This window comes from Gorilla gorilla, chromosome 11 (genome assembly GCF_029281585.2).
Source record: "Gorilla gorilla gorilla isolate KB3781 chromosome 11, NHGRI_mGorGor1-v2.1_pri, whole genome shotgun sequence".
Classification (NCBI taxonomy): domain Eukaryota; kingdom Metazoa; phylum Chordata; class Mammalia; order Primates; family Hominidae; genus Gorilla; species Gorilla gorilla.
The window spans coordinates 103,945,658-103,958,507 of NC_073235.2; the positions used below are offsets into that span (position 1 = coordinate 103,945,658).

At 37.8% G+C, this 12,850-nt stretch overlaps 1 protein-coding gene across 9 annotated transcripts in view; it reads right to left on the reverse strand.

The window, feature by feature from the left end:
* FLACC1 (flagellum associated containing coiled-coil domains 1) overlaps positions 1–12,850 on the reverse strand; it is a 78,280-nt gene that overhangs the window by 46,754 nt on the left and 18,676 nt on the right. For all 9 annotated transcript variants that reach the window (XR_010129673.1, XM_055379399.2, XM_019022112.3 and 6 more), the window contains 2 exons: positions 11,858–11,951; positions 10,058–10,119 (listed from right to left, as the gene is read on the reverse strand). Coding sequence is in view for 8 of the 9 variants with exons in the window: in XM_055379399.2 (XP_055235374.1) it covers positions 10,058–10,119; positions 11,858–11,951 (156 nt within the window). In the remaining variant the exon portion in view is untranslated. The remainder of the gene's footprint in view (positions 1–10,057; positions 10,120–11,857; positions 11,952–12,850) is intronic.

A 12,850-nucleotide genomic window follows, 5' to 3' on the forward strand; every position in this document is an offset into this window, starting at 1 on the left:
GCTCACTGCAACCTTCGCCTCCTGGGCTCAAGCGATTCTCTCACCTCAGCCTCCTGAGTAGCTGGGATTACAAGCACCTGCCATTATGTCCAACCAATTTTTGTATTTTTGCAGAGATGGGTTTTCACCATGTTGGCCAGGCTGGTCTTGAACTCGTGACCTCAGGTGATCCACCCGCCTCAGCCTCCCAAAGTGCTGAGATTACAGGCGTGAGCCACTGCGCCCAGCCTAAAAGTTTTTTCAGTGAGAACATTTGAAATTTATTCTTAGCAATTTTGAAATGTCCAATACTCTATTATTAACTATATTTACTACTCTGTGCAATAGATCTAAGAAAATCCCATATTTCTCCTGCCTAATTGAGATTTTGTACCCTTTGACCATCATCTCCCTATTCCCCCCACCCCCTAGTCTCTTTAACCACCATTTTACTCGCTGTTTCTATGAGTTTGATTGTTTCAGATCCCACATATAAGTGAGAATATGTGGTATTTGTCTTCCTGTGCCCGGTTTATTTTATTTAGCATAATGCTCTCCAGTTCCATCCATGTTGTCACAAATGCCAGAATTTCCTTCTTTTTAAAGGCTGAATAGTATTCCATTTTATGTATATACCACATTTTCTTTATCCATTTATCAACTGATGGACACTTAAGTTGATTCCATAACTTGGATGTTGTTAATAGTACTGAATTGAACATGGGAATACAGACATCTCAACAAACTGATTTCAAATATTTTGGGTAAGCACTCGGAAGTGGGATTGCTGGATCATATGGTATTTCTATTTTTAGTTTTTTGAGCAACCTCCATACAGTTTTCCATAATGGCCATACTAATTTACAATCCCACTAACACTTTGTAAGTGTTCCCTTTTCTCCACATCTTCAACACTTGTTATCTTTCGCCTTCTTGATAATAGCTATTCTGATCCATGTGAGATAATAACTCACTATGGTTTTAATTTGCATTTCCCTAATGATTAGCAATATTGAGCATTTTTTCATATGTCTGTTGGCCATTTGTATGTCTTCTTTTGAGAAATGTCTATTCAGGTCCCTTACCCATTTTTTAATTGGATTTATTTATTTATTTACTTTTTATTATACTTTTTTAGGGTACATGTACATAATGTGCAGGTTAGTTACATATGTATACATGTGCCATGTTGGTGTGCTGCACCCAGTAACTTGTCATTTAGCATTAGGTATATCTCCAAATGCTATACCTCCCCCCTCCCCCCACCCTACAACAGTCCCCAGAGTGTGATGTTCCCCTTCCTGTGTCCATGTGTTCTCGTTGTTCAATTCCCACCTATGAGTGAGAACATGCAGTGTTTGGTTTTTTGTCCTTGCGATAGTTTGCTGAGAATGATGGTTTCCAGCTTCATCCATGTCCCTACAAAGGACACGAACTCATCATTTTTAATGGCTGCATAGTATTCCATGGTGTATATGTGCCACATTTTCTTAATCCAGTCTATCATTGATGGACATTTTGGTTGGTTCCAAGTCTTTGCTATTGTGAATAGTGCCGCAATAAACATACGTGTGCATGTGTCTTTATAGCAGCATGATTTATAATCCTTTGGGTATATACCCAGTAATGGGATGGCTGGATCAAATGGTATTTCTAGTTCTAGATCCCTGAGGAATCACCACACTGACTCACTGACTTCCACAATGGTTGAACTAGTTTACAGTCCTACCAACAGTGTAAAACTGTTCCTATTTCTCCACAGCCTCTCCAGCACCTGTTGTTTCCTGACTTTTTAATGATCGCCATTCTAACTGGTGTGAGATGGTATCTCATTGTGGTTTTGATTTGCATTTCTCTGATGGCCAGTGAAGATGAGCATTTTTTCATGTGTCTTTTGGCTGCATAAATGTCTTCTTTTGAGAAGTGTCTGTTCATACGGTTTTGTCCTTCATTCTATTAATGTGAGGTATCACATTTATTGATTTGTGTGTGTCCAACCGTTCTTGCATCCCAGGGGATCAATCTCACTGGATCATGGTGGATGATCCTTTCAATATGTTGTTGAATTCTGTTTGCTAATATTTAATTAAGGATTTTTGTATCTAAGTTCATTTAAGGATTTTGGCCTGTAATTTTATTTTCTTATAATGTTCTTGTCTGACTTGGTATCAGAGTAATCCTGGCCTCATAAAAATAGTGTGAATGGGCTGGGTGCGTTGGCTCATGCCTGTAATCTCAGCACTTTGGGAGGCCGAGGCAGGCAGATCACTTGAGGTTGGGAGCTCAAGACCAGCCTGACCAACATGGAGAAACCCCATCTCTACTAAAAATACAAAATTAGCCAGGCGTGGTGGTGCATGCCTGTAATCCCAGCTACTCAGGAGGCTGAGGCAGGAGAATCGCTTGAACCCAGGAGGTGGTGGTTGTGGTGAGCCGAGATCGCACCATTGCACTCCAGCCTGGGCAACAAGAGTGAAACTCTGTCTAAAAAAAAAATAAAAAAAAATTAAAAAAAAAAATGCTAAAAAAAAAAATCATGTGAAAGTCCTTCCACCTCTTCACTTTTTTAGAAGAATCTGAGAAGAACTGATGTTAGTTCTTATTTTAAACGTCAGGTAGAAAATTAAGCAGTAAAGGCACCAGGTCTGGGTTTTTTTTTGGATGGTAGGCTTTTTATTACTTATTCAATATCATCTTTATTGGTCTGTTCAGATTTTCTATTGTTTTTATGATTAAGTCTTGGCAGGTTTTATGTGTCTAGAAATTTATCAGTTTCTTCTAGGTTATCCAATTCATTGCCATATAAATGTTCACAGTAGTCTCTTATGATCCTTTGTATTTGTCATATCAGTTGTAATGTCTCCTCTTTCATTTCTGATCTTATTTATTTGAGTCTTCTCTATTTTATTCTTAGTTTAGCTAAAGGTTTGTTGCTTGTATCTTTTCAAAAAACAACTCTTAGTTTCATTGATTTTTATATTGCTTTTCTAGTCTCTATTTCATTTATTTCTGCTTTGATCTTTATTATTTTCTTTCTTCAGCATACTTTGGGCTTATTTCGTTCTTCTTTCCTAGTTTTGTGAGGTGTAATATTAGCTTCTTTGAGATCTCTCTTTGTTTTATCTACTTTTAATTTGACTAAAAGCCATTTATTGAAAAGGCTATCTTTTTTCCCAGTGTGTGTTCTTGGCACCTTTGTCAAAAATCAGTTGGCTATGGGTGTATAAATTTATTTATAGGCCTCTATTCTGTTCCATTGGTCTATGTGTCTGTGTTTTTATGCCAGTATCATGCTGTTTGGGTTACTATAGCTTTGTAGTATAATTTAAAATCAGGTGCCTTTAGCTTTGTTATTTTTGCTCAGGATCATTTTGGCTATTTGGGGACTTTGTGGTTCCATATGAATTTTAAGATTATTTGTTCTATTTTTGTGAAGAACATTTTTGGTATTTTGATAGGGATTGCTTTAAATCTGTGTAATGCTTTGGGTAGCATGATCATTTAAACAATATTAATTCTTCCAATCCATGAACATGGAATATCTTTCCATTTATTTGCTGCTTCTTCAGTTTCTTTTATCAATGCTCCATAATTTTCAGTGTAGAAATCTTCCACTTCCTTGGTTAAATTTATTCCTAGCTATCTTATTTTTTAAGCTGGCATAAATAGAATTGTCTTCTTAATTTCTTTTTTAGATAGTATATAGAAATACTACTAATTTTTTTCTTTTTCCATTTTTATTTTAGGTTTAGGGGTACATGTACATGTATATATTTGTTGCATAGGTAAATTGTACATCACTGGGGTTTGGTGTACAAATGATTTCATTGCCCAGGTAGTGAGCATAGTACCTGATAGGTTGTTTTTGAACCCTCACTCTCCTCCCAACCTCCACCTTCAAGTAGGCCCCACCGTCTATTGCTCTCTTCTTTGTATCTATGTGTACACAATGTTTAGCTCCCACTTATAAGTGAAAATATGCAGTATTTGGTTTTCTGTTCCTGTGTTAATTCACTTAGGATAATGGCCTTCAGCTGCATCCATGTTGCTGCAAAGGACATGATTTTGTTCTTTTTTATGGCTGTGTAGTATTGTATGGTGTATATATACCACATTTTCTTTATCCAGTCCACCACTGATAGGCATCTAGGTTGATCCATATCTTTGTTATTGTGAATAGTGATGTGATGAACATACGTATGCATGTGTCTTTTTGGTAGAATGATTTACATTCCTTTGAATATAATACACCCAATAATGGGATTGCTGGGTCAAATGATAGTTCTGTCTCAAGTTCTTTGAGAAATCTCCAAACTGCTTTCCACAGTGGCTGAACTAATTAACATCCCCACCAATAGTGTATAGCATTTCCTATTCTCCACATTCTTTGAAGAAATATCCAGTAGTTGAATTGCTGGTTCATATTTTTAATTTTTTGAGAAATCTCTATAGTGTTTTCCATAATGGCTGTACTAATTTACATTTCCACCAACAGTATATAAGAGTTCCCTTTTCTCCACATCTTTGTCAATATATGTTATTTTTTGTCTTTTTATAATAGCCATTCTAACTGGTGTAAGATGATATCTTATTGTGTTTTTGCTCTATATTTCCCTGATGATTAGTGATGTTGAACACATACTTGTTGGCTATTTGTATGTCTTCTTTTAAGAAATGTCTTCTTTTAAGAAATGTCTTTTAAGAAAGATGTCCTTTACCCATTTTTAATGAATTTGTGTTTGTTTTACTGTTGAATTGTTTGAGTCCTCTGTCAAATGAGTAGTTTGCAAATATTTTCTCCCATTTAAGAGAATGTCTCTTCACTCTGTTGATGGTTTCTTTTGCGTGTAGAAGCTTTTTAGTTTAATATAGTCTCATTTGTCTTTTTTTGTTTTTGTTGCCTGTGCTTTCAAAGTCTTGGTCATAAAATCTTTGCCTAGACCGATGTCCTGAAGACTTTTCCCTAGGTTTTCTTCTAGTATTTTTATAGCTTTGGATCTTACATTTAAGACTTTAATCCATCTTGAGTTCATTTTTATACATGATGAGAGATAGGGGTCTAGTTTCACCCTTCTGCATATGGTTATTCAGTTTTCCCAGCATCATTTATTGAAGAGGGTGCCCTGTTCCCAGTGTATGTTCTTGACAGCATTGTCAAAGATCAGTTGGCTGTAATTACATGAATTTATTTCTGGGTTCTCTATTCTGTTCCATGCTTTATGTTTATATGTCTATTTTTATACTAATACCATGCCATTTTGGTTATGATAGCCTTGATCTATATCAAGGAGTGCAGTTGGAGTGCAGTAGCATGATCATAGCTCACTGCAGCCTTGACCATCTGGGCTCAAGTGATCCTCCCACCTCAGCCTCCCAAGTAGCTAGGACTCCAGGCACACTCCATAATACCTGGCTAATTTTTAATCTTTTGTGTAGATGGTGTCTCGCTATGTTGTGCAGGCTAGTCTGAAACTCCTGGACACAAGCCATCCTCTCGCCTTGGCCTCCCAAAGCGCTGGGATTACAGGTGTGAGTCACCATGCCTGGTCTTGTAATATATTTTGAAGTCAGGTAATGTGATAACTCCAGATTTTTTTTCCCCACAGGATTGCTTTGGCTATTCTGGCTCATCTTTTGTTCCATATGAACTTTAGAATTATTTTTTCTCTTTCTGTGAAAAGTGACGTTGGTAATTTAGGGATTGCATTGGGCAGCATGGCCATTTTGGCGATCTTAATTCTTCCAGTCCATAAGCATGGGTGAAATGTCTTTCCATTTGTTTGTGTCCTCTTCAATTTATTACATCTGTGTTTTGCAGTTTTCCTTCTAAAGGTCTTTCACCTTTTTGGTTAAATTTATTCCTAGATATTTTATTTTATGCTTTGTAGCCAGTGTAAATGTTATTGCCTTATTGATTTCTCTTTTGGCTATTTCACTGTTGGTGTACAGAAATGCAACTGATATTTGTATGTTGATTTTATATTCTGCAACTTTACTGAATTTGTTTATTAGTTCTAAGAGTTTTTGGATGGAGTTTTTTTGTGATTTTCATATATAAGATCATGTTTTTCAGCAACGAGAGATCATTTGGCTTCCTCTTTTCCAATTTGGATGCCTTTTATTTTTTTCTTTTGCGGGATTGCTCTGGCTAGGACTTCCAGTACTATATTGAATAGGAGCGGTAAAAGTAGCCATCCTTATCTTGTTCCAATTCTTAGAGGAAAAGTTTTCAACTTTTCCCTATTCAGTATGATGATAGCTGCAGATCTGTCATATACAGCCTTTGTTATGTTGAGGTATGTTTCTTCTATATCTAGCTTGTTGAAAGGTTTTATTTTTTAATCATGAAGCAATGTTGACTATTATGAAATGCTTTTTCTGCATCTATTGGGATGATCACATGATTTTTGTCCTTCATTCTGTTGATGTTATATATCATGTTTATTGATTTTCATAAGCTGAACCATCCTTGCATTTCTGATATAAGTACCACTCAGTCATGGTGTATTATATTTTTGATGTATTGTTGGATTTGGTTTGCTAGCATTTCATTGAAGATTTTTGCATCTGTGTTCATCAGAGATATTGATCCGTGGTTTTCTTTTTCCTATTGTTGTATTGTCATCTGACTTTGGTATTAAGGTAATGCTGGCCTCACAGAATAAGTAAGGGAGAATTTCCTCCTCTTCAAATTTTTTTGAATAGTTTAAGGAGGATTGCTATTAGTTCTCCTTTATATGTTTGGTAGAATTTGATAGTGAATCCATCTGGTCCTGGGCTTTTCTTTGTTGGGAGACTTTTTATTACTGATTCAACCTTGCTACTCATTATTGGTCTTGAATAATTTTCAATTTCTTCCTGATTCATCTTGTTAGATTTTATCTTTTCAGGAATTTATCTATTTTTGCTAGATTTTTTAGTTTGTTAGTGTTAGTTATAGTTGTTCATAATAGTCTCTGATGATTTCTTGTATTTCTGTGGCATCAGTTGTAATGTCTCTTTTTTCATTTCTGATTTTATTTGGGTCTTCTCTTATCTTTTTTTGGTTAGTCTAGCTAGTGGTTTATCAATTTGGTTTATCTTTTTGAAGAATCTGTTTTTTTGCTGACCCTTTGTATTGTTTTTTTTAGTTTCTATTTCGTTTACCTCTGGTCTGATTTTTACTACTTCTTTTCTTCTACTAATTTTGGGCTTGGTTTTCCAATTCCTTCAGGTGCATTGTTAGATTGTTTATTTGAAATCTTTCTACTTTTTTGATGTAGGTGTTTATTGCTATAAACTTCCCTCTTAGCACTGCTTTTGCTGTATCCCACAGGCTTTGGTATGTTGTATTTCAATTTTTTTTTGTTTCAAGAAACTTTTTTAATTTCCATCTTAATTTCTTCATTGTTCTATTGGTCATTCAGGAGAATGCTGTTTAATTTCCATGCGTTTGTATAGTTTCCAAAGTTTTTCTTGTTATTGATTTCTAGTTTTATTCTAATCTTATAAGTGTGCCTATCTTTGGGCCCCAGGGTGGCATATGCTGGCATTAAGTATTAGCGGGTTCAGGCAGGCCAATTCTTGGGCCTTTTAGTGGTTTTTTCAGGTGTCAGGAATGGCAGGTATGGGCTGGGCAGGTAGGTAGGTTCACGGACCCATTGGCAGTGGGTGTGTTGTGGCTGATGGCAGTAGCAATAGTGGGACAACCCTCTAGTACCCAAGTGGTACTCACTGGTATTGGCAATGGCTATGAGAAGTTGGGTGGTCCTGTCCTCAGGCCCATAGGTGGTGCATGCAGATAGGTGCCAGCAATGGTGGTAGCGGCAGGTTGAGTGGGCTTAATCTCAGACCCTGAGAGGAGTGCCATGAGTCTCTTGTAGGCAGTGTATAGTTGGTTCTTGTTTTTAAAAAATTCATTCACGCATTCTATTTTTTTTAATCAGAGAATTTAATCCATTTACATTCAAGGTAATTATTAATAGGTAAGAACTTACTACTGCCATTTTGTTAATTTTTGTTTTGTTGTTTTGCAGATTCTTTCTTCCTCTCTTGCTCTCTTCTTTTGTGGTTTGATGTTTTTTGTAGTGTATGCTTTGAATCATTTCTATTTTTGTGTTGTGCTACTGCTAAAGATTTTTATCTTTGTGGTTACCATGACACTTAGTTAGAATATCTTGTTCTTGTAATAAGCTATTTCAAGCTGATAACAAGTTTAGTTGCAAGCAATAACTCAACAGTTTTACTCCCTCCCTAACATTTTGTTTTTGATGTCAGAATTGATATCATTTTATAATATGATTTATCATTGAAAATTTATTTTAGCTATAGTTGTTATTAATAGTTTTGTGTTTTTACTCTCATATTGGGATAAAATTGTCTTACATCCCATCATCACAGTCCTAAAGTATTCTGAGTATGGCTCTATTTTGCTTATACCATTGAGTGTTGTGCATTCATATGTTTCATGTTATTAGCAGCCTTCTGTTTCCGTTTTTAAAACTTCCTTTTGCAATTTCTGTAAGGCAGGCATAGTGGTAATGAACTCCCTTAATTTTTGTTTGGGAGAGTTTCTATTTCTCCCTCAACTGGGGAAGACAGCTTTGCTAAGGTATTCTTGGTAGGCAGTTTTTTCCTTCAGCACTTTTAATACATCATCACACTGACTCCTGGCCTGCAGGGTTTCTGTTGAGAAATTACAATTGTATTGGCACTCCTTTGTATGTGACGTGTTTCTTACCTTCTGATGCTCTCAGAATTTTTGCTTTGTCTTTGATTTTTGATAGTTTGATTATTATGTGTCTTGGTGTACTCATCTTTGAGTTTAATTTGATTGAATTTGATTAGGAGCAGGTGCACAGGAACTCTCTGTACTTTCTCCTCATTTTTGCTGTAAACCTAAAACTGCTCTAACAGATAAAGTATATAGATAAATAAATGTATAAATGGCTATGACTCAACTAAGAGTGCTATCTCTCCACCAGGATTTCTAAGGCTGCTCTGGTGTGCAGCAAGTAGCCTGAAAGGGGATGTAGGATTATCTTCACCCATACACATAAGAAAACTCTTTAAAAATAAATTTTAATGTGTATATTTGAGGTATACAACATGATGTCATAAGATTCATATATATATATAAATCATATATATATGCATCTCTACTATAGTAACCATTATACTATATATATTACACATAATTTTTACTATATATATACACTCACACTACACAAGCATATATATATAGGTAGAGTTTATATGTATGTATATATATATATACACAAATGGTTATAATAGTGGAGATTACTATATACATATAGTAAAAAGTTTACTAGAGTGGAACAAATTAACATATCCATCATTTCACTTAGTTAACCATTTTCCCTCTGTGGTGAGAACAGCTATAAACTCATTTAGCAACAGTTCTTAATATCATACATTATTATTAACTATAGCTCTCATTTTTTACATTATATCTTTGTAAAAAATATAAACTTGTTCACCCTACATATTTGCAACATTGTACGATTTGATCAATATCTCCTCATTTTCTTCCTCCTACCGGACCATGGTAACCATGTTCTATTCTCTATCTCTCTGTATTTGGACTCCTTTCAATTTTCTCTTGATTTGACTTTGCTCCTGATTCTCTCATACTTTCTTCCTATTTTGCTGAGGCCCTGCTGACCTAGCAGCCAGGGAGAGTAGAGGTGAGACAAAGAAAAAGAGGAGGAGGAAGAGAAGAACGAGGAGATGGTGGAGGAGGAGCCTTGGCTGAGAACAACAGTTATTTATCACAGAAATCTCATAGAGAACAAAAACGACTCTTCTCAGTAACCAACAAAAAGGGAGATTATAATTGAAATGAAAGGATTGGATGATAAAATGTAAAAGCAGTAATAACTTTCTTTGTGGTTTATTTTAGTGGCTTTGAATCAAGCCATTCTGCTCTTCAAAGACACGTGTCTTGTTCATCTCCCCTACCCTTCATCCCCCAACTCCATTTAGAACTATCTGAAGTCCCAGTGAACTAAAATCCTGCAAAGGATGCGGGAGCCTTAGAGCCATCAACACACACAAGGGTCCATGCCAGAAAGTGTACCTGTTCTTGTTTTCAAAGTTCTGTTTCATCTCAGCACAGCGGAGATCCATTTCACTGGAGAGCTGGAAACAAAATCAGCATCAACAACACAGGACTGAGGACCCTGTCCCATTCTGATCTGCACCTTCTGAAAAGCCTTCCAATTCATGGGGCACAGCCGCCTTCCAATTCATGGGGCATAGCCCCCTTCCCACCCCTCTTCCACTGTGCTCTGCAGTGCCAGAGAGCACATTATTAATAAGGGAACAGAACAATTTGTGCCTTGCTCTATGTTGTTTTGTACTTATTCAGTTCATAATGCTGGTGCATCTCTTTCACTCACTATTTTTTTTGGGTAGGTCTGGTCTCCTGTGCTAGACCGTCATTTCTGTTACATCATGGCCTTCAGATTTTTGGATATGTAATCCAATTGAGCAATCATTTATTGAACAAAAGGCTTGGCTTGGAAGAGCCAAGGAGGACTAAGACTCAGATCTTGCCTTCAAGGAACTTAAAATCTAGTGTTAATCCTTGTTGACAGTATAGTTCCATTCTAGCAGGCAGGATTTGCTCACTTTCAGGTGATACTTCATTCTAACATGTCAGATCCTCTGGCCAGAGTCTCAGGATAAATCAATACTTCAAATCAGTCGGTGACCACTGTCAGCTAGGACAAGGGTTTAGGGCTTGTCCTTGTACCTCTCTGACTACTGGGGAGAAGCCAGGGACTGTGTCACACAACAAGTGGTCAGCAGAGCCACTCTGACAGACAGAGAACAGCCCAGCGTCAGCCAACACTACTCCCTTCCACAGGGCCACACAACAAATAGCATCTTCACAAGTGGCAGTATTTTCAGTAACAGAGTCTAGGATCCCTTCATGGAAATAGTCTCTAAATATGTCTTCAGCAGGATCTGTGCCTATGACTTAAAATGTTCATTTTGTCCAATGATCCACCACTGTTCAGTTGAGAGATTGTATGCAAATTGTTTAACTTCCCTGAGTTTCATTTTCCTTTCTATAGAAGGAGGCCATAAACTTGGCAGTGTTTTCAGATAAATAAGGTAATGAATCAACAGTTGGCAGGCGGAGGAGGGTGGTCTCAGGATAGGACCCAGCCTGAGTCATAAGCTGGGTCACTGTAGGATTCAGACACATCTGGGACATATCAGAGGGTGAGAGGCTGCCTTCTGGGAAGTAAAACTTCACAGATGGGGTGGGGTTCAACAACCCTGGGGAGGATATTTCTGAACACAGCACTGGCTTTCACTCCAGGCCAGGCCAACAGGCACACCTGTTTGAGGTGAGGAAGAAGTCACCAGATGAAACAGATGGTAAAAGCTAAAAAGGTGTCACTGAAATCCTCAGGAATCACAAAGAGTGTCAAATGACATCTGCAGATTCTGATGTGTGGGCAGCTTTAACAGTCAGAGAGTAAGCCCTGCACATTAAGTGCGCTGGTGTCGTTAGTGAGAGCCTCACAAGCTCTGAAACTTAATTGCTCCACAAAGGCCAGACAGAAAACAACAAGTGCACCCTAGTGTGAGGAGGACAGTGTCACTGCACACACACAGAGGTACTTGGAGAGCTCCTGGAAATAAATGAGTTAAGCTTTGTGGAAGAACTTGAGTTCTTGGAATTACAGATAAAGATGTCAGAGAAATACTACTGAGTGACACAGTCCAATCTTTAGGGTCCTGTCACCTGGACAACATGGCTCATATGAGTAAAGTGCTTGGCATTTTGCCTGGCACATAGGTGATCCAAAAATATTAATTTTATCTTGTCCATGAAGATGTTAGCTAATGTAAGGTCACTCACCAATTTCTGGGCAGACTGGTGGTCTCTGTTCATTTGTTCAATTATTGCTGTCAGCTCTGAGATTTGCTCTTCTAGGTCAGAAATGATGTTGGTCCTGTAGGAGAAGTAATTCTTCTATCATCCACAAAGCTTACCATTCCATGCCATTCAGGCCCCTGAGCATGACTGACTCTGGCATGGTGAGAGCTGGCCTGGGGAGAGCTGGCCATGTTCTGCACCTGCTCTATCATTATGGGGTGGGGGTGGAGGGATAGGGGCGGTCTTACAGAAGGCATTTGGCAATAGGGCAGCTGAGGCTCACATCTGGCTCTTGTGGGTAAGCTCACTAGACTTGGACAGGATGGTTTGGTGCCCTACCGAATAGAAGGAAAATAAGAATATGTCAGAAATTTATTAGAGTTTGACCTTGATTTGGTAATGATAGTTGAAACAGAGGATGAAGTTCAGAGGATTAGGAAATTAGAAGATGTGCAATAGGATTGATGCTGGCTGTGAACCACAGACAAGGATTGGGCCAGAGATGGGACTAAGAGGGTATTTAAGAGAGTGGCTTTCAGCACAGGTCATGGTTTTCTGTGTTTCTGGGTCTAAGGCTGCCATGGTATCTGTAAATTATTTAGCTCTGTCTGGTTGGGCTAGAGTGACAAGGCAGCAGGTGGTGCCATGTGCAGTGGAGCTGAGAGGAAGTCCTCAATGCAAGATGCTTTGACCTCTTTGGCCAACCACTTTCCATGTCTAACTGAGCACAGAGAGAATGTGGGCTCATAAAACAAGAGAGGAGATACAGGAGGAGACAGTTCAAGGGTAAGAGAAAGAAAAGGCATGAGAAAGTTGAATAATAGGGAGCCCCTATCTTTTGAACACAATCTTCAATACAAACAACACCCACAACTTTACCAGGGAATACAACAAGCACAGGTTATCATGTTTTATTGTGCACAACTGGTGACAACTTCCTTGTGAGGCCAAGAGGTGGCTGTTGGTGCTAGCTTG